This window comes from Ostrea edulis, chromosome 6, assembly GCF_947568905.1.
Source record: "Ostrea edulis chromosome 6, xbOstEdul1.1, whole genome shotgun sequence".
In the NCBI taxonomy this organism is placed as follows: Eukaryota; Metazoa; Mollusca; class Bivalvia; order Ostreida; family Ostreidae; genus Ostrea; species Ostrea edulis.
The window spans coordinates 83,084,010-83,108,444 of NC_079169.1; the positions used below are offsets into that span (position 1 = coordinate 83,084,010).

Sequence of the window (24,435 nt, forward strand, 5' to 3'; positions counted from 1 at the left end):
ATGCCGAGTGTTTGGCAAAGGAGCAATCACTGTCTTTGTTTATGTCATAGGTTTGATGCGGCAATGACAGTAAAGGTTCTCGAACTCACGACTTCTCGCCCAAAAACCAAGCGATATACTGAGCTACCGCGACCAGGTCCATGCAGGACTAGTTATTTTTTAAAATACGTAGTTAGCTCTAGTAATGGCAAATCCCACCATGCCCCCGGATCATTTAAAAAAAAAAGATAGAACAGTCCAGAAAAGGATACACATTTTTATTTAGTCAGAATTCAATAGATTCGGGGGACTTAATTCGGCCCTTGGGTCCCCACCAATTGTTAACATCAAGTTTGGTTTGTTACAAATATTCAATGGATTAATCTTAAGTTATCGTTTATCGAATTTGGTAATGCGCGAGATGTTGAAGAGGTAAAGTTCAGGAGCCACGTTTTGCAGGAATGTACCGTATTTTCCAAGTGTAATAGCGTAACACCCCCCACCCACCCCCCAATTGGTTGTTCGCTTTTATGCGTCTAATGTGATCAGCATATTCAAACTAGTCTCCTATTTAACCACTGGCTGATCTAGATAATTCTGAACGAAAGGATGCAGTAAACTGCTGGATGTCTGGGGACTGTCTTAAGATCCCTAGTGAGTCCAGTGCAAAACCTTGGTGGAGGAGGGGGGGGGGGGGGGGTTGCAGGGGGGGGGGGGAGGGCGAAGTCAGTGGCGGATTTAAGCGCCCCCCCCCCCCCCAAATTCAAATTTAAGGTAAATCTTGGTATCTTGTTTAGTGAAAAATGTATTAAACGATAAAAGAAGCAATAATTTCTTCCATTCGCGGAGAAATAAATGACAAAATATTTTGATTTCTTGAATTAATTTATTGAGAGAACTTAATTTTTCTCCAGAAAGCCTTAAAATTTGCGTTATTTTACTAATTTCACTTTATTAAAAATGACATATTTCAAGCCCTGTAAAATCTGGGAGCTTCCGGGGGCTTCGCCCCTTGGACCCCTACCAGGGCTTCGCCCTGGACCCACTGGGGTCCGCCTCAAGGCGGCCCCCAGACCCCCTGCTTCATAAAGTGGCTCCCCCGTAACTGCAATTCCTGGATCCGCCCCTGGAACAAATGCCTTCTGACAAAATAAAACGTACATGCATGCTTTTTTCGACATCTATATACAAAATATCATATTTATGAAGGGAGGGAGGGGGATCTCCCAGCGCAAGATTCCTCATTGCCAGCTACATGTATGTTCAACTAGTCCTTATATGGAACCGATCGCGGTAGTTCAGTGATATACCCTTTGGTTCGTAACCGTGAAGTCGCATGTTCGAGTTCTACTCGTGTCACGGCTGCATCAATATAGTTAATACTTTTCCATACGCATTGCTATCTAAAACTGAGAATCACGGATCTTTTGGATAATGTGACCTTAAAAGCAGACATCCCGTGTTGCGACAGGCGTTGACACGTTAAAGAACCCCCCACTGCTACGTCACTGTGCGCGTACAAGTAGCATAGTAAGTCTATTTGTGGACGGCTAAATATAAGTGGAACCTAAACTAATGAAATCCTTTGTAACAAATCAAAATAAACAATCCCTCGGATGCAATACAAATGAAAGAGTTTGCAATGCAAATGGAAATTTTACAATGCAAACGAAAAATTTATATATTTACAAATGGAAAATATAGTATACAAATGAAAAATTATACAATACAAATGGAAAATATAGAATACGAATGGAAAAACATACAATACAAATGGAAAATATAGAATACAAATGGAAAAACATACAATACAAATGGAAATCATACAATGCAAATGAAAAATTATACAATACAAATGGAAAATATAGAATACAAATGGAAAAACATACAATACAAATGGAAAATATAGAATACAAATGGAAAAACATACAATACAAATGGAAATCATACAATGCAAATGAAAAATTATACAATGCAAATGGAAAATATAGAATACAAATGGAAAAACATACAATACAAATGGAAAATATAGAATACAAATGGAAAAACATACAATACAAATGGAAATCATACAATGCAAATGAAAAATTATACAATGCAAATGGAAAATATAGAATACAAATGGAAAATTATACAATGCAAATGGAAAAGATCAAATATTGCAACGTTTGACATGCCATACGGTCTAGCGCGCTGGTTACACGCTGCTAGGAGATTTGGTTCCGCAGGTCGTGAGTTCAACCCCGGGTAGGGGCGGAAGTGGGTATCCAAATAAAGTGAAATTTTCTGTGATATATATATATATATATATATATATATATATATATATATATATGGACATTACTAAGTGATTGTCAAAGAGAAAATCTTTGAATCAGTCGTGGACCGAATTCAGTACCATTGCTTTACTAGATAGGTGATCCAACCACCTATACATATATCTAAATACATGTATATATTTATCTAAACAGGCCAACATTCAAAGTATGGTCACATTTTAAAATTACAATATAAAATCTAAAGCTATCTCGGAAGTTATACAAGAACTCTTCACATAGAGGAGATAAAAAAATTATTTTAGAAGAAACGTCACGTATGGCCTTAATACCAAGAACAGGGGGGGGGGGGGGGGGGGGTATAGGGACGGGGGATCAATTTATATGGATGATCACTTTCGCCTCTACTCTACTATATATAAGCGTGTGGTGTGGGTATGCTTTTTTGGTGTATGGTGTTTTTACGTTTCATTGGGGAATTCTTCACCCACGAAGAGACGTCACCGACTTTGTGTGTGTACATGTATATTTCAGCTATGACGTCATTGAAAGCCCGCGTCTTCAGATGACCTGACATGATTTACTTTGGTGGACACAGTGGCGTCTTAAACTATCTTATTTGCATATTTATTATAAGAAGCCTTAAGTCAAGGGTCATTACGTTAACTTATAATAACCTTTCGGATCGGTCTCGGCAAATATACGGACATGCCTGGACTGAACGTCATCCAAAACGGGTGTCCACATGTATTGATCCATCATATCGGAGCATGTCTACAGACGTTAAATTCGGTATATTCCGTGAACTCATACATATTCATGAATATGACGTGGTCGGTCTTACCTATTACATCTTACTTACATCCTATCGTTGGTCAGTAAGAGTCATTCATTTCCACAAAGTCGATATGAATCGTCATTCCCCGGTTAGGATTTTGGCCTTAGTATTTGCTCTGTGTGGGGGTAAGACTTCTGCATATACTTTTGATATTTAACAATGTCTGCCTATTTTTCAAAGATGAATTCTTTATAATGGCACTAGATATCATCTTGAACAAACAAATTTGATATACATCCAAGTTATGTTAATTTTTCGACTACATTTACTAGGTTTTATAGAGGTCAAGTAGCATTTTGATCGAAGCCATGAAACTCCACAATGTTAATGCTGAGAAATATTATACCAAAGAATTTTTTTGATAAAGTGCTATTGTAAAAAGTACTTAGAAAAATATTTCTTGTCGACATGCAGAAAGCGGAACAGCCAGAATTCGGCGTGACAAATTAACGACACGTTAACGAGAAGCTGGACAGTTTACGACATTTTCTGTCTTACATGCTCATGGATTTCTTGGCATGTAATAAAGAACATAAATATTTGAATATAACTTGTGGTGTTTCATGTACTGAAATATGCATTTTTTTGTCATAGCAATATATTGCTGAAATTAAGTAAAATCAATATTTCATTACATGTAATCTCAATTTTGTTATGTTTTGACACTTTAAGAAAGAGTTTTGTGCGCTTGTTGAAAAACAGTAAAGTATGACTGTTTTCATACCCATACAACCCTTCATAGGATTTGTTTGATTTTGCCGTTGCACATGATGTCTCTAAACATCGCGGTACCTTTCTTCAACTGGTTTAGATGCAAAACTCATTGAAAAACAATATTAAGAATATGATTCTTACATTTATATTTCAAAGTGATTCGTGAAAATAAAACATTTGTTTTCTTCATTTACCGTCTGATTTGTGAAATCAGATTAGGATATGGTGACATTAGTTTAGATTTGTGTGGCCTTACTATGTTATGCAAGATACAATGGTGATTTTTAGTGACAATGTCATTTTGGGTATCACATTGACTAAAACATGGCATGTTCGTCATTAGTTCATTATCAGCTGTCCATGAAAGTTAATTTCGTAATAATCAGTACTTTAAGAATCAGACAGTGTATTCACTTTACTGAATGATGTACATGTATAGTTCTATCCTGAGGACAAAACACTTCTTAATTATTAATTAATAGCATGTAATTATTGTCAAAATCGTCTCTTTGGACAAAATCTGCCACAGGTCATATGTAAACAATTTTCTTGTTTCTCATTATTTTACACAACAGCCTGTTTTCAATGGTATGTGTGCGAGAACAGCAACATGTACATCACTCGGCCTTAACAGTCATTAGTACGTGGTTTATACCTCCAATAGATACCAAATTGACTTCGCTAAATAACAAGTGTAGTGCCAGGCTATTCTAGACCTTTTCATGAAATCAATGTAACAATTTAATATATGAATTTAAAAGGTTTCTTTGAAGCCAACAGGAACAAAGAAGAATGGCAACAAAACAAGCAACATGTGACCAGACACGCACCATGTTTTAGCATTTTATCGTTGTTCATCCGCAGTGATCCGGGAGGAAAGAAAACCTTCGAATTGCAAATGACATCGGTGGCATTCACCGGCAGGTGTAGCATAGGGGCGCACAATGGGATTTCGTAACATTGTAAGATGGTCAAATAGGATTTCACCACCCCTCCCCCCAATTAATAAATAAATTAATCAAATGAATTCAAGTTCCCCGCTTCATGTTACATTGTAGTGGCAGCTCTAACAAAAATATATCAACTTATGGTTTCCTGTCGTGAAAACTGTAATAATGTAGTTCCACTATATAGTTTAAAAGACTTTGACATTTTTATCTACTATCATGATGAAACTTGGATTTGCTTTACCACAGTATGAATGACTACTTCGCTTAACTATAGTATAAATATGGATACTTTGATATTAGTAATTGATATTAAAAATTTGATATTTTGTTTAACTTTTACAGTATTAAATCAATGTTGGGTATACAATTCTTAAAGTTTCATTGTTCATTTCTGAGAGATCCCGTGTGGATCCGGCTTAGAAGAAGTCCTCAGCACGCCTTGCTTGTGGTAAGACGCGACTTAATGGGGCGGTCCTACGGATGAGACCGCAAAAACCGAAGTCCCGTGTCACAGCAAGTGTGGCACGATAAAGATCCCTGGCAATGTTGACGTCTCCATATGAGTGAAATATTCTCGAGAGGGACGTTAAACAATATTAAATCAATCAATCAATCATTTCTGAGAGGGAATGCACACTGGAAACTAACTTGGCCTTGAACATAGTGATATTAACTTCTTATGGCCGTCAACACCATAAGGATCATCCGCTCATCAAAACACCAGAGCTTCTAGTGAAGTTTCAATGCTGCAGCTCAAGTGCATTCATCTGAGATAGTTTAAGGAAGTCATATATTACCGTATAAAATCCAGTAACCTAGAACATTGACCTTTAAAGCTAAAATACTATATCAAATCTTCAAATGAAGTTTCATTGTTAAAGCTAGAGTTGCACGTGATTTGATAGCTTTTAAGGAAACCATTCCTTACTCATGACCAAATATACCGTGAAATTAGACTTTATAGAGGGCGAAGCCCTCTTACGGCCCGAAGGGCCGTGAGAGCGGAGCTCTCCCTATAGGTAACACGTATATCATGTTTAAAAGGAAAATATAGGAAAATAATGAAAAATTAAACCATACCTATGGAACTTGAAAAGTTTGGTACCAATGGCGTCGATTCGAATATTAGCGCGTGGACATGTATTCCTCCATTTTGAATCTCGTCTACCCTAGTTCACGTCGTTCTGAGATGTTACACATAAAATCCGTAAAAGCATGTAAATCTTATTTTCTTAATCATATATAATCACTCCACGATTAACGCCATGTTTTTTGTTGTGGTTTAAACGCTTTGTTTGTAAATTTGCTAAATAATGACGCTGAATATGACGTCACAATGTACTGTTTACATCAATTGCGTTATATTTCCCGCGTTCAATATATAGGTGGATCAAATGTCCAAAAATTAGGATGCTTTGATACAGCTCCGTCCGCGTGCTAACTTCGGGTTGTTTTTGTCCTGTTTTGGATATAGATACTAATGTCAAAACTTTTTTGCTTCGCCCTCAAACACGGTCACGCCGTAAAACATATTAGATTCAAAATCAATTGATCGTATGCTCAGCGAGACTAATTGCTAATTATCTAACAGTATTTGAGGTATCATCATCCATAAACCATGACGTTACAGACAACCCGACGATTTGCTGAAGCGGGAAACAAAAATTGTTCAAATATGTTACATCTTCAAACCAAGGTCTCGTGTCAGTTCCACGGTAGACGTCCACACAATGAATAGTTTAACAACTGATATGGAATCTTAAATACTCGAAACTTTCTTTCGTCCGCCATATTTCTTTCAGATAGCTTACTTTTCTTTTCCTGTAAAAGCCCCAAAGTGATTTTCTAGCTTGATTCGATTGGTACATACCTAAAAGATTAAGATATATTTTTTCATGGTCAAAAGTACAGTGGCCATTACTTCTAATGCATAGGTAACAAACGCAGACAAATCAGATATCTCATTGGAGTTCATTTTACATTGTGGAATTAATTTGAACAAGCGTAATAATATATTTTTGGCAAGTGCGTATCTCTAGTCTGTTACAGTAATCTCGGGTAAACAGTTGACTGCATTCGATGCGTTTTCTTGGCAAAAATGTCAATGCATAATTATAGAGGGCGAAGCCCTCTCACGGCCCGAAGGGCCGTGAGAGCGGATCTCTCCTTATAGGTAACACGCATATACATGTTTAAAAGGAAAATGTTGGAAAATAATGAAAAATTAAACCATACCTATGGAACTTGAAAATTTTGGTACTAATGGCGTCGATTCGAATATTAGCGCGTGGACATGTATTTCTCCATTTTGAATCCCGTTTACACAGCAGTTCTCGTCGGTCTGAGATGTTACATAAAATTCGTAAAAGTATGTCAATCTTATTTTCTTAATCAAATATGATCACTCCACGATTAACGCCATGTTTGTTGTTGGGGTTCAAACGCTATGTTTGTAAATTTGCTAAATAACGACGCTGAATATGACATCACAATATACTGTTTACATCAATTGTGTTATATTTCCCGCGTTCAATATATAGGCGGATCAAATATCCAAAATTAGGATGCTTTGATATGTCCCTCCTCATGCTAACTTCGGGTTGTTTTTGTTCTGTTTTGGATATAGAGACTAATGCCAAAATGTGTTTGCTTCGCCCTCAAACACGGTCACGCCGTAAAACATATTAATCTACACATTAAGTGATGTACACTGCATTATACACACATTTAGTGAGGTGCACAGCATTATACATGTATACACATTCAGTGATGTACACAGCATTATACACACATTCAGTGATGTACACAGCATTATACACACATTCAGTGATGTACACAGCATTATACACACATTTAGTAAGGTACACAGCATTATATACACATTTAGTGAGGTGCACAGCATTATACACACATTCAGTGATGTACACAGTATTATACACACATTCAGTGATGTACACAGCATTATACACACATTTAGTGATGTACACAACATTATACACACATTCAGTGATGTACACAGTATTATACACACATTCAGTGATGTACACAGCATTATATACACATTTAGTGATGTACACAACATTATACACACATTCAGTGATGTACACAGCATTATATACACATTTAGTGATGTACACAACATTATACACACATTCAGTGATGTACACAGCATTATATACACATTCAGTGACGTACACAGCATTATATACACATTTAGTGATGTACACAGCATTATATACACATTTAGTGATGTACACAACATTATACACACATTCAGTGATGTACACAATATTATACACACATTCAGTGACGTACACAGCATTATACACATTTAGTGAGGTGAACAGCATTATATACACATTTAGTGATGTACACAACATTATACACACATTCAGTGATGTACACAACATTATACACACATTCAGTGACGTACACAGCATTATACACATTTAGTGAGGTGAACAGCATTATACACACACACATTCAGTGATGTACACAGCATTATACACACATTTAGTGATGTACACAGCATTATACACACACACATTCAGTGATGTACACAGCATTATACACACATTTAGTGATGTACACAGCATTACACACACACACATTCAGTGATGTACACAGCATTATACACACATTTAGTGATGTACACAGCATTATACACACATTCAGTGATGTACACAGCATTATACACACATTAGGTGACGTACACAGCATTACACACACATTTAGTGATGTACACTGCATTATACACACATTCAGTGATGTACACAGCATTATATACACATTTAGTGATGTACAAAGTATTATACACACTAGGTGACGTACACAGCATTATACACACATTTAGTGAGGTGCACAGCATTATACACACATTCAGTGATGTACACAGCATTATATACACATTCAGTGATGTACACAGCATTATATACACATTTAGTGATGTATACAGTATTATACACACTAGGTGACGTACACAGCATTATACACACATTTAGTGATGTACACAGCATTATACACACATTCAGTAATGTACACAGCATTATATACACATTTAGTGAGGTGCACAGCATTATATACACATTTAGTGAGGTGCACAGCATTATATACACATTCAGTGACGTACACAGCATTATACACACATTCAGTGATGTACACAGCATTATACACACATTCAGTGATGTACACAGCATTATACACACATTCAGTGATGTACACAGCATTATACACACATTCAGTGATGTACACAGCATTATACACACATTCAGTGATGTACACAGCATTATATACACATTTAGTGAGGTGCACAGCATTATACACACATTAGGTGATGTATACAGCATTACACACACACATTTAGTGATGTACACAGCATTATATACACATTAGGTGACGTACAAAGCATTATACACACATTCAGTGATGTACACAGTATTACACACACACATTTAGTGAGGTGTACAGCATTATACACACATTCAGTGATGTACACAGCATTATACACACATTTAGTGATGTACACAGCATTATATACACATTAGGTGACGTACACAGCATTATACACACATTCAGTGATGTATACAGCATAATACACACATTTAGTGAGGTGCACAGCATTATATACACATTTAGTGATGTACACAGTATTATATACACATTAGGTGACGTACACAGCATTATACACACATTCAGTGATGTACACAGTATTACACACACACATTTAGTGAGGTGCACAGCATTATACACACATTCAGTGACGTACACAGCATTATATACACATTAGGTGACGTACACAGCATTATACACACATTCAGTGATGTACACAGCATAATACACACATTTAGTGAGGTGCACAGCATTATATACACATTTAGTGAGGTGAACAGCATTATACACACATTCAGTGATGTACACTGCATTATACACACATTTAGTGACGTGTACAGCATTATATACGCATTTAGTGATGTACACAGCATTATACACACATTCAGTGACGTACACAGCATTATACACATTTAGTGAGGTGAACAGCATTATACACACATTTAGTGACGTACACAGCATTATACACACATTTAGTGATGTGTACAGCATTATACATACATCTTGTGATGTACACAGCATTATACACACATTTAGTGATGTACACAACATTATACACACATTTAGTGATGTACACAGCATTATACACACATTCAGTGATGTACACAGCATTATACACACATTTAGTGATGTACACAGCATTATACACACATTCAGTGATGTACACAGCATTATATACACATTTAGTGATGTACACAGTATTATACACACATTTAGTGATGTACACAGTATTATACACACTAGGTGACGTACACAGTATTATATACACATTCAGTGATGTACACAGCATTATACACACATTCAGTGATGTACACAGCATTATACACACATTTAGTGACGTGTACAGCATTATATACACATTTAGGAATGTACACAGTATTATATACACATTCAGTGATGTACACAGCATTATACACACATTCAGTGACGTACACAGCATTATACACATTTAGTGAGGTGAACAGCATTATACACACATTCAGTGATGTACACAGCATTATACACACATTTAGTGATGTACACAACATTATATACATATTTAGTGATGTACACAGTATTATACACACTAGGTGACGTACACAGCATTATACACACATTCAGTGATGTACACAGCATTATACACACATTTAGTGACGTACACAGCATTATACACACATTTAGTGATGTACACAGTATTATACACACATTTAGTGATGTACACAGCATTATATACACATTTAGTGATGTACACAGTATTATACACACATTTAGTGATGTACACAGTATTATACACACTAGGTGACGTACACAGTATTATATACACATTCAGTGATGTACACAGCATTATACACACATTCAATGATGTACACAGCATTATACACACATTTAGTGACGTGTACAGCATTATATACACATTTAGGAATGTACACAGTATTATATACACATTCAGTGATGTACACAGCATTATACACACATTTAGTGACGTACACAGTATTATATACACATTCAGTGATGTACACAGCATTATACACACATTCAGTGATGTACACAGCATTATACACACATTTAGTGACGTGTACAGCATTATACATACATCTTGTGATGTAAACACATCTAGTTATACATTTTGAGCATATCTAATGAAACGCACATATAAGAATGGACATTGAAATATTAGCATATTGTGTTGTACATTGCATTATCTAAAGGAACATATGATGATTCCCACTTCAATTTAGTAATGATCAATGAATTGAAAACATGTTGCTCTCTCTCATAAATAATCGCAACTCAGTGTTATTTTTGTAAAACAGGGAATATTAACAGGAATGTAGCATTCACAAGTAAAACATTCAATCTACAAAAGAAGTATTTAGAAGTAAACCATTAGGTGTCCAGTGTTGTATTTGGAGATAAACCATTAGGTGTCCAGTGTTGTATTGGGAGATAAATCATTAGGTGTCCAGTGTTGTATTGGGAGATAAATCATTAGGTGTCCAGTGTTGTATTTGGAGATAAATCATTAGGTGTCCAGTGTTGTATTTCGAGATAAACCATTAAACGTACCGTGTAGTATTTCGAGATGTACCACTAGGATTACAACATTGCATTCAGAAGTAAACTACCGGTATTAGGTCCACGGCGTAATACTCAAACGTAAACTATTAGGTCCACGGCGTAATACTCAAACGTAAACTATTAGGTCCACGGCGCAGTATTCAGAAGTAAACTATTAGGTCCACGGCGCAGTATTCAGAAGTAAACTATTAGGTCCACGGCGCAGTATTCAGAAGTAAACTATTAGGTTCACGGCGCAGTATTCAGAATTAAACTATTAGGTCCACGGCGCAGTATTCAGAATTAAACTATTAGGTTCACGGCGCAGTATTCAGAAGTAAACTATTAGGTCTACATCAAAGAAGTCAGAATTGAATCATTATGTATACAGCATACCTTTCAGAAATAAACCATTACTAGCATAAGGTAGTACAGAAGTACAGCAGTAGCTTCTTCGACGCCAAGTTCTGAAGTAAACCATTAGGCCTAGATCTACAACGCAAGGTTCAGTACCATTAGATCTACAATGTAGGGTTCTGTACCATTAGATCTACAATGTAGGGTTCAGTACCATTAGATCTACAATGTAGGGTTCAGTACCATTAGATCTACAATGTAGGGTTCAGTACCATTAGATCTACAATGTAGGGTTCAGTACTGTTATGTCTACAATGTAGGGTTCAGTACCATCAGATCTATAATGTAGGGTTCAGTACCATTAGATCTACAATGTAGGGTTCAGTACCATTAGATCTACAATGTAGCAATAAAGCATTAAGTTTATAATGTAGGGTTCAGTACATCACTAGGTTTTCAACGTAGGGTTTTGGAGTAAACGTAAGATTTAAAACATCGAGTCTGAAAGTGAGTAATTTTGTCTACATGAAGAATTCTGATTTAAACCATTAGGTTTACACCATTCTGAAGTAACCATTGGGTCTTAAGGTAGCTCACTACATCAGGACATACATTTTATGACACTACGTCACAAGATAGCGATTCAGATGTTGTATCGATCATTTTGCGTGTATATCTACGTATCTCAGTGGATAAGGTATCAGGTTACTGATCTGTTTGTATATCTACGTATCTCAGTGAATAAGGTATCGGGTTACTGACCGCAGATCCCAAGTTCAAATCCGCAAGCGTCTTTTCTGTTATTTATTGAAATAAATGTTTGAAAATCATGTTTTTCTTTCATAAATTGCTTAATTTTGCCTTTTTGACATGGGTACATTTTACATATCTTTCATGATTAAATCATTTCGCGTTGATTAGATAAACCTTTTCAATGTGTATTAAGCCACCTTATTGAAGGGTTCTGTAGTACTACATAAATCTCTATGTCTAGTATAGTATGAAGTATAAAGTGAGGCGCCAGGAAGTAAAACAGTTGTACTGGTATATAGTGTAGGGTTGTAAGTGAACCATTAGATCCGCTCACATATTGTTGAGTTCAAAAGCATACGGATCATCCTACAAGTGTAAGGGTCAGTTATTCTAAAAGTGTTCTCCAACGGATGAGACCTAAGGCAAACCAAATAACAGCTTCGCTAGCCAAGAGGTGGATCGTAAACCATTGGCTTGCGAAGATGACCAGATAGCAAAACGAAGCAAACGGCATACCGATACCATCAGTCGTATATGAATCTTACCATAACTATATCAACTTTCAGGTGATGTTTGGTGTGTAGACATAGACAGGATTGCCAAAGATCTCCAAATCACTTACGACGTTGTACGTAATGGGGTCCTGACGCCTTACGCAACCGTCACTTACTTTGCTAATGTCACTCTAGAGAACATCGGCAGCCAGATAGTTCCTGCAGAAGGCTGGAGCATTTACTTCTGCCATCACACACTCATTCAACCTGTGTACTATAACGCCACAATAAACCAGTACATTGGAGGAGGTCTGATTCTATCGGGGAACATAACACTGACGCATGTGAAGGGGTGTATGTTTAAGTTTGACCCTTATATTGGCGACAATAAGGCGTTCCGAAATTTACCGTTGCAACCTGGGGATCTACGAAATATTTCTTTCCTCGCTTCCAATTGGGCTATCACAAAATATGACGTTTTTCCAAACTGGTACCTGTCAAATGGTACTCATCAGCAAACTATTGAAAACACGAGAAGTCCAGATGTGACGTTCGTATCCCCTCACACAACTTTTGTTGAATTCATGAGAGGTATACCGAATGATGTAACGGGAATACCCCCGTCTCCCTTTGAACGTTACAGAGGATACAACTTCAGTGATCTTGAATCTATCAAAACTTCAATACTGCCAACCCCGTTGAAACAAACTCTTGGAAATGAAACTGTTACCATTGACAAAAACTGGAGGATAGACAGAGATCGCTTCAGAATTCTCTCTGGAGTCGCCAAGTATTTGCAAAGTAAGTGTTTTGGTTATATTGGCATTGATAATTAGAAGCATTGGGTTAGGTACATATTATGTCAATACATCTGTTACTGTATGATTGTCTTTTGTAGAGTCTATAAAGGGAACAAAAATCAGAAATCTGAAATCAACAGCAAACAAAGTCATACAGCTTGGAATTAAAAAAAGCTCCATGAAAGAGAACCCGGAAGCATACACCTTAGAAATTACTGCAAATCCAGACAGGGTAGAAATTATAGGGAGCTCGGTTGGCGGGGTGTTTAACGGCATCCAGTCCTTATTTAGTTTGTTGGCATTCGGAGGTACCATTCCCACAATGACTATTACAGATCAGCCTCGGTTTAATTACCGGGGTCTGTTATTAGATGTTGCCAGGAATTTCTTCCCCAAATCATCAATAATAAAGTTGTTGGAAGTGATGGCTCTTTTCAAACTAAATAAACTTCAGCTAAATCTGGCTGATGATGAAGGATGGCGTTTGGACATTGAGACATTTCCGGAGTTGGCCAAGGTAATATATATGTAAACTTAAGCGCACCCCTGAAATTGGTTAATCTAATTATGTCTAATATTATGTAATACAAAATAAATTTCAAAATCAAGATTGAACTATCCAATGGTTTCCAAAAATAGGTTCAATACCCCCTCAAATGCTATAAAATTCAATGTAACTGTGGCGATTTCAAAGTGACCATACAGTATCAATACCTGCTTTCAAGAGATCATCCTAAAATTGAAAATAGTAGTTGGCAAATCCCATGATACAGTTTTGCGCTGCTGTTTTTATCTATTTATATCGCATGTATATTATATTTAATCGATTGCCGCATTTAGTGGTTCCAAAAAGCAGTTTGTTTGATTTGATTAATTAATTGATGTCTTTGAGCCAACATGTTTAACAATTTTGATAATTACTGTAATATTTATCAATATTCGTAGTGCCTGATATATGTCCTGCAATAACGTGTTGGGGGTATATAGAAATAACCCTGCCTGTCTGTCTGTTTGCCATTCTGTCCGACATCCTTTCTCGCTGTCCCTCTTTCTACCTCTCTCATTGTGTTTATATCACGTATTGGGTCTGTGAAACATCTTTACAACAGAGAGAGAGAGTGTGTGTGTCTTTGAATAATAATCAGAAGTTATAGATTTCTTCCTTGGACCATTACTTGGGGTGCATTCACAATTGTTTGCCAGATTAACATTGGTAGCTTTGGAACTTTTAACTGTTTTTAACCAATGTCAAGATTCATGTAACCTTTGACCTAATGCCATATTGAAAGAGGCCGCTAAATATCACACTTGGTTAGATGGTGTACCAGTGGTCGATAACAACATCAATTGTTACCATCTGCAGAACCTGTGAACATACCTATGTAACAGATACAAGATTTTCATATTTAAGATTTCTATTAAGAAAAAAGCATTGTACCTCAATTGTGGTCCCGCCCTGGCTTCAGGGGTCAAGGTTTGAACAAAATTTGATTTACAATACAAGAGGGTATTTGCATGTAATCTAACCTAATTCGGGGGGGGGGGGGGGGTTCGTTTTAAAAATCATTAGAATGGCCATGAATTGGCCAGTCAAAATTTAGCTCAGTCGCTATTTTTAAAGCATTACTTCCTATAGTATATTCCTTTTATAAGCTCGTGCAGCCCTAGTGTGCTTTCATCTCAACCACGGGGTTACAAGTCAACTATATACTGTTTTCTTACTGCTTTTTTCATATAATTTCTTATAAACAACTTTTTCTATGTAAGACGTTGCATCCCAAATAAGACCTCGGCAGCAATAGGATATAACACGCATTAACTGTTCCAGGGGAATGCACACTCCAAATTCAACAGGCTTTGTTACCTTTTTGAATGCTGCTAAATTTTCAAATGCATACTTTTAATTTAGAAACTTCTGATGTTTACATTTTCGTTCAGAAAGCCCTCTGAAAAGATGCATATGTAAACAATGCGCTCGTTGTCTTCACCTATTCGACCATTATTTGTATTCATGGAACCTGCTAATTCATTTTGACCGCCGCGGTGGTCTAAAGGTAGAGCTTTCGCCCCGCAAGCGGAAGGTATAGTTTCAAGTCCCGGTCGCGACAGACCTAAGTCGTTAAAACTGGTAGTGAAAGTTCCATTGCCAAACGCTCGGCATCAGATGTGAATGTCACGGGTCCTCGAAGATGACCTTAATAACGGATGACCCGTGTCACAGTAGGTGTGGCACGCTAAAGAACCCTCACTGCTCAATGGCCGTAAGCGCCGAGCATAGGCCTAATTGAAGCCCTTCACCGGTCTTAGTGACGTCTCCATATGAGTGAAAAATTCTCGAAAGGGACATTTTAAACAAGATACAATCAATCAATCCTAATTCATTTTGGAATCCTCTATTTTAAAATAAGAAATTACCAAAATATGATTTTTATTCTTTGCAGATAGGAGGAAAACGTTGCCACGACATTGAAGAAAAAACCTGTTTGTTTTCTCAATTGGGCTCCAACCCAAATGGGAGCGGACTTGGATCGGGGTATTTTACCAAGAAAGATTATCAAGATATTCTAAAAGCAGCTAATGACCGGAATATTGAGATTATTCCTAGTATCAACATAGCCGGACGTGCTCGTGCTGCAATCATTGCTATGAACGGATATTCCAATAGAACGAACACCAGCGACTATAATCTACACGATGAACAAACTGAACATGTTTACCTTACAGACACGTTGTTCGATGATTCTGCTATCAATCCATGCATGCCATCTACCTACAAATTTTTTGAAACGGTCTTGAAAGAAATTAAATCTTATCACACTGAGGCCAAGGTGCCATTGAAACGTATTAACATAGGAGGAGATGACTCGCCGGCTACTGCGTGGCTCAATTCGTCCTTCTGTAAGAACTTGAATTATAATGGTCCAGATCCATTCATGCGCATCAAAGTGAATTACACGACGCAGATTGCTAAAATTGCAGCCGATAGTGGCGTCCACCTCTCTGGATTTGAGGAATTCTTTATGGCCTGGCCCACTACAGATCCTCGAGGCGGACCTCTGGTGCCTTTTGATGTCACTCGATATCCTAAAAATTTGGAAATATTCGTACAAACAAGGAATTCTCAAAACGATGTCTTTATTCAGAGAGCCACTGGACTCAGTAATAATGGTTACAAGGTAAATTTTGTTTTAACTATTGAAATAATGACTATACAAAATGTTTAAAACGGGAATAAATGTTTGCGTCTTTTTTCAAGGTCATTTTGTCTCAGTCTGACTTCCTAAGCTTTGACCACGCTCCTGAAGCGGACCCAGACAGCCCCGGAGATTATTGGGCCGTTCGGTTCATTGACCCTCTTCGGGTGTTCTCTTTCCTTCCTGAACACCGCTGTTGTAACCTTATTCCTGACGAATTCACATTTGGTAAAATGCCATTTGCACCATACGGATGTATCGATAATAGCAACTGTTTAGAGGCAAAGCATCCAAAGAATGTTACAGGTACTATATAACAAAAGAAAGACGTTTCATATCGTTAAATCAAATGGGATGCCGGAAGTGCAAGGTATCTCATTCCCATTTCATTTAAAGATACAACACTCGCTGTAGAAGTATTGGCCCATTATATTTTCGAGTCAAAACATGTAAATTGAAGCCTCTTGTCAGCTTGTTACTGGGATTATTGTTAAGCATTTGCAGGACTAAGAAAAAAGATTTCTTTTGCAAGTTTGATTGCAAAAATTCTAAGTTGAACAAAAGGTCCCCAAATCCGCAAATTTTGATATGAAACTAATACTTTCTCAATACACAATGCAATATCCCTCATTGCTTTGATAGGAACATCAGAAACAATTGATCCCTCATTGCTTTGATAGGGACAGAAGTCACAATACAATATCCCTCATTGCTTTGCTTTAATAGGAACATCAGAAACAATTGATCCTTCATTGCTTTGATAGGGACAGAAGTCACAATACAATATCCCTTATTGCTTTGATAGGAATCCAGGCCCAGATTTGGACATCACGAATCAGAACGGAGGACCAGTTGTTCGGATTAATGTTTCCACGATTAATAGCCTTCGCTGAAAGGGCATGGCACCGAGCACCCTGGGAGGCTTCTTACAAGGTCCGCACAAATGTCAACGAGGACTTTCCTGTACCGGACTTCGCAGCACGTGATGCTGACTGGGCACGTGTGGCTAGTATGATCGGCCATCGTGAGCTTAAGCGACTTGAGGCATATGGTGTCAATCCCAGAATTCCACCTCCAGGGGCAAGGTATCATATTGGGCATTTTGTTGCAATGTTTGCATACTTAGAAGACAATAAAAATAACATAATTTTGAATAATTGTTGTAAATAAGTGTAGTTTAATTTTTATCAATTAGAAATATGACATACAAGGATACAAACAATACCATTAAACATGTGTTACACACTGACGTGGCATACCCAGGCCTGCAACCCCAGGTACAAGGAGGACAGAACCAGTGGGCCGACATTAAGCCAGCCACGGACATCACAAACCTCAAAATGAAAGTACTGACCTACCGAACAAGGTAAATGCTTTACTGTGATGTTCACCACTAAATGAAAGTACTGACCTACAGATCAAGGTAAATGCTTTACTGTGATTTTCACCACTAAATGGATAGAAACCGTTAAGAGATCCTACAATATTGGAACAATTATAATAATATCCTATCTGCTTGGATTTCAGGAACGCTGCCAACAGCAGATACAGTAAAACAGACAACTATGTCTTGGAGGTTGGTATCCAAGCTGAATTTTTGAGATGATTTATATATTCTCACACAGTAGCTGATTCTTTATAACTATAATGATTGTTGTTGTTTGTTCTCTTTAGAGACCCCGAAATGTGCTAGAAAGGCTTGTGGAGGCTGGTCTGATAGCGCCCCCTCCCGGAATTGGAATACCTCCTGTATTTGAGACAACTGTTCCTCCAATAGACCTTTCCACAACAAGCGCTGTCAAAACTTGACAACTGCATTGAACTATGCCTATTTGTGTCATTTCTACGAATGTATACTTCATAATGGATGTTTCGTGATATTAAACTGTGCGATAATCGAACTGTTAATTAATCAGCTTCCTTGGTGGACATTTGAATGATAGTACATTTGTTAAACAAATGACTCCTTAAGGAGTTCCGTCACCTCAAACTTTTGTCGTTACATGGGATAACAATGAATTTACAATGTTATGTATTTGCGTGTATTGGTGTTTGTTAACTACATGTGCAGTCTTGGCCTTCCATGATTATACATAGATACCAAGTACAAATGTGAGAAGATTTTCAAAGAATTTTCCTCTACATTTCAAATATTTAATACTTGGCCCCGCTTGACCCTAGGAGTCATAGTTTGAACAAAATTGAATTTAAACTACATAAGAATATTTACATTGTAGCTAAATGCAAAGATGCATGTGCCGGTTGAAATTGGCCCTGTGTGTGCAAAAGTTTAATCAGAAAAACTTAAATCAGAACAACTCACTTGATCCAACAAGATGTCCATATGCAGAAGATGCTTGCATATTAATTTGATATATTGCACCCCTATTTTGAAATAAAAATACCCAAACATCCCTTGTATGTAAAACTTTCAAACTCCTCTTGCTGTATCCACCAGACTTGAGAGGTGATGGTATGGACAAATTGAACCTATACATCACATAAGGCTGCTGGCATATTATTTGACTATATCCTTGTATATCAATTTTTGTCAAATTGTATGGTTGTGGCTTTAAAGACGTTTTTTTTTGGTAAATATGTGTTTCTTGAAAATATTTTTTAAACTTCCTTTATATATGTACATGTGTGTTAAACTTCACCATAATCAAGGCTCCTTCATTTTTTGGCAATGAATGTGTATACATGTATTGCATTATGTACAAGTGTTGTGTGTATTATTTATTAGAAAATTTAAAGCGTGGGGGAGAGGGAGGCACAACACATATCGAACAAGCATTCTGTGAGTATTGTATAGCGATAAATAGGCCCCTACCGGAGGAAACATTTATTGGACCGCAACAATATTCGAAATTCATTATGTAGGTTATGGTAAAGGGGAAAATTGGGGAACAAGGATAGGAATGGTTGGAAATGAACTACTATTCAGGTGCAAAGACTAGATCAGGAAAACTTAAAAATTGATCTGTAACTTGTTATGGCAAAGCAAGCATCATGATGTACTAATTACCATATGAATATCTGCAAGCACAACCAAAAAAGTCCGGAAAACTGACAATTCATGCTATTTTTATAAGTCCAAGGGTCATAATTTAGTGAAAAATCCACGGATCGAAACGAAATTCGCACTCGATATATAACTTGTTATGGCAAATCAATGTACTAATATAAAAAAAAAACCATCTGCAAGCACAGAGAAAAAAAGCGTGGAAAACTGATTTACCAGACTGATGGACTGCAAACCTAAAGTCCCCTTTGACTTCGTGGGTAGGGAACTAAAAGGTCAGGAATCTGATAATTCACAATATTTTTCTAAGTCCAAGGGCAATAACTCAGTGAAAAATCAATGAACCGAAACCAAATTCGAACTCGATTTGTAACTTGTTATGGCAAAGCAATGTACCAAATGAATATCTGCAAAAACAGAGAGAGCGAGATAGAAAAAACTCCAGAAAACTGATAATTTATGCGGTTTTTCTGAGTCCAAGGGCCATAACTTAATGAAATATCAATGGACCGAAACCAAATTCGAACTCGATCTGTAGCTTGTGAGGACAATGCAAAGTACCAAACATCAAATGGTTATCTGCAAGCACAAAAAAAAAGTTCGGAAAACTGGCAAATCATGCTATTTTTCTAAGCCCAAGGACTATAACTTAGTGAAAAATCAACAGACCAAAACCAAATTCGAACTTGATCTTTAACTTGTTATGACAAAGCAATGTACCAAATATGAGATAAATATCTGCAAGAATAGGGAAAAATTGCGGAAAACTGATTTGCAGGACTGACGGACGGACAGACAGACGGATACGTAGATCTATATATTGCAAAAAGGAATAAAGCGCAATATGCCATAATTTCTAATTAATACTTACATGAATACTGGAATTCCTTAAGCACATCCATATCCGGTGGAAATTTCGCCGGGTCTTGGGTAGCTCGCGTTTGAGTCTCGAGAGCTGCCAGATTACATTTCACTCGGTAGTCCCTGATTTTATGCTCTACTGACTATGTTCCGAACACGTTAGTAGAGGTGTAAAGAAGGCAGATACATGTAGTTCTCTTTCGTGAAGGTAAAAATCATGACGTCGCGGGAAATCACGTAGAAGCGAATGGCCATAAAATTTTGTGTCGCACTCTGGGAATCTCCAATAGAAACTGTTAAAATGCTGGAAGAAGCGGATAATATGTCAAACGTTGAGTCTTGCTTTAGTGTATAAATTGCATAAGCGATTTTCTTGTGTTAGAGGCTCTATATTGGAAGATGAACGTCCTGGTAGAAGACGAATCATTTGTAAAGAACTTGTCGAAAGAATAAGTAACGCTATGGAAAATGATGGCTGGGTCACTGTCGCGGAATTACCAGATATCTTTGATGTTAGCTCTTCTGAACATTTGGAAATGAGAAGAGTTGCAGCTCGCTAGATATCTAGACGATAAAGTTAGAAAGCGCCACGGGCTGTGTGTGAAATGTAGAAGAGAACATTTTGAGAAACTGTGACGTAACGATGCTCCGTAGCGAAAGAACATACTGTTTTTAAAGTTATATATCACGGATGTTATTTGATCAAATAGAATGAAACGCTCCAGGTCGATAAAAATAAATGATTTCAAATCCAAAAATGTGTTGAATTTTATTTATTTTTTTAAAAAATATATATGTACGCAAAACTTTTCCCAAATCAATATCAAAACCTATGACGTTTCAACACTTTACACGACCATTCCTCACGATAAATTAAAGACTAGACTTTTTGACATCAGAGACATTTGCTTCTTCAACAAAAATGGAAAACGGAAATATTCCTATCTAATGATCAGTCATCCAAAAGATTACTTTGTTAAACACCACTCTGATTCCACGCACAAGTACTCTGAAGTTGAAATAAAAATATGCTAGAGTTCCTCATTGACAATATCTTCGTGGTCTTTGGTGATCAGGTCTTCCAACAGTCTGTTGGAATTCCCATGGGCACAAATTGTGCTCCTTTGTTAGCTGACCTGTTTCTATATTTATATGAAGCAGAATTTATTCAAAAACTTCTATGTGAGAAAAAAAATCTCTTGTTTTGGCCTTCAATTCGACATTTCGATATATCGACGACGTTTTGTCTATTAAAAATAATAACTTTCATTCATAATCCCTATGAGCTCGAAATAAAAGACACCACAGAGTCGTCCACTTCTGCTTCATACTTAGATATTTTATTGAAAGTAGACATTAACGGCAAACTGACAACTCAACTATATGTATGTGACAAACGGGATGATTTCAGCTTCTCCATCGTCAACTTCCCATATTTATGTAGCAATATTCCATTATCACCTGCATATGGTGTTTATATCTCTCAACTGATTCGATACGCAAGAGCTTGTTCTGCGTATGGTCAGTTTTTAAATCGAGGCAAACTACTGAAAACAAGTTGATGGTACAAGGGTTTCAACAGTCTCGATTGAAGTCAGCATTTCGCAAATTCTATGGTCGTTATAACGATCTAGTTCGTGAATACAACTTATCATTGGGACAAATGCTGTCTGACGTGTTTCATACCGATTGTTAGGCCGTTCTTGGCACACTGATTTTGACTACAGATAACTCTGTTTACCTGATCAGGATATAGGGCTCACGGCGGGTGTGACCGGTCGACAGGGGATGCTTACTCCTCCTAGGCACCTGATCCCATCTCTGGTGTGTCCAGGGGTCCGTGTTTGCACAACTATCTATTTTGTATTGCTTATAGTAGTTATGAGATTGATCACTGTTCGTTATCTTCACCTTTCAAGAAAGAGACATTGTCAACGTATTTTTGAATGACCCTCGTATATATATATATATTACATAATAGCCAATCAGTTTTTAGGTATTATAGGACAAAAATCCCATCTATAGGACTTTATATGACATGATCAATTTTTATAGGAAATATAGGGTTTATTGGACACCTATGACCCATGCCTTTGAGCGGGGGGGGGGGGGGGGGGGGGGGGGGGGGATCTTGATCTCCCACACCTGCTGTGACACGGGACCTCGGTTTTTGTAGTTTTAGTCGTCTCTTACGATAAGCAAGGGGTACTGAGGACCTTTTCTAGCCCGGATCCCAATGTAGAATTTTAAAAAAATATTTTCATAATTTGTATGGTAACCTTTACTTTTCTTTGCATATTTTGAAAGACCACGGTAACAGGGATCTTTTCACCATGAACTTTCTTTAGAAATTATATTGTAATTGACTTTATATGTCAGAAATGTGTTTTTCTCAGATATTTCTTGTGTCATGTCAGTTTTAAAAATTCGTTTGGTGAATCATTGTGCATGTTTATTATCTTTCATTTGATACTAAGTTTTGTATTACGTAACAATAAATTGAGAGTTTTATGGATCGGATACTTTAAAGCTGACATGAATTCATAAATACGTTCACATTCCTCATGTTATCCGCCATATTTCTTTCAGATATACCCCATCTTACTCTACCCGTACATACCCCAAATGTGAGTGTAAACACCCGAGTGGTTTTCTAGCTGGACTCGACCAGTGCAAATCTCCGATAGTAATGTAGGGGGATGCGCCCCCATAATTCCATCAGCTCCCCAAACCACATACAATCATTGAGAAATTCGGAAGACAGAAAGTTTTGAGACAAGTAATTGGAAGGACATGGTATCACGTACAGTACCTGGTCATAAATGAGTCATCATCTTATTTTTTCACTACATGTATATATGTCTTTGTTATTGCACGGTTACTTGAAGCTCACTATAAAAAAAATAAAGAATTGTTTGTAGTTTCTTCACAGGATTTCAAAATAATTTTATCTGTAGGTGTTGCAGTGAAATCACATGTTAAATGCAAAATTCAAATTCTACAGCACAAATTTGTTAAGAAATTATAGTATTTTGAGGTTTATATCTTTGCCTTGATGATTTCATAAACTCTTCTCAATGATAATGGTATCACAATTTGCTTAGCATCATTGGAAAACAAAATTTGAACAATTTTGCATAAGTGAAAAAAATCATAAAAATTGAGACTAAATTGATCTCACAATTAATTTTTATAAAAATTGTTTTTTCAATTAAATATATGGTGAAAAAGTGAAATGAAGACTCACTTATGGCCAGGTACTGTACATGTAATACATATCTGGTCCTCAGCCTTAAAACAAAATACTGGTGTTTATAAAATAAACATTTACATTACTGCATGGTAATTTGATCAATGCGCAGGTGTTTCAGAAGCTCTATAAGTTTAATCGAATCATCGGATATCAACTCTCATATAGAACATATTGTGAATTAGGAATGAATGAGGGGCAAACTGTCAGAAAAGTTGACAATGTTTTGTAGTTTTCCAAAGAACAGATATTGCTGTTACATCATACGTCCCATCTAAAGACAAGTAGATACAAATACA

General features: G+C 36.9%; 1 protein-coding gene across 1 annotated transcript; it reads left to right on the forward strand.

Annotated features, from left to right (window-relative positions):
• The first annotated feature begins 13,362 nt into the window (after positions 1-13,362).
• LOC125646960 (N,N'-diacetylchitobiase-like) lies at positions 13,363-18,897 on the forward strand. Its single transcript, XM_048873626.2, has 8 exons — positions 13,363-13,807; positions 13,905-14,323; positions 16,248-16,982; positions 17,063-17,306; positions 17,806-18,085; positions 18,196-18,297; positions 18,528-18,576; positions 18,675-18,897. The coding sequence occupies exons 1-8, from the start codon at positions 13,363-13,365 to the stop codon at positions 18,807-18,809; spliced, it is 2,409 nt and encodes an 802-aa protein (XP_048729583.2). The 3' UTR covers positions 18,810-18,897.
• Positions 18,898-24,435: the final 5,538 nt, after the last annotated feature.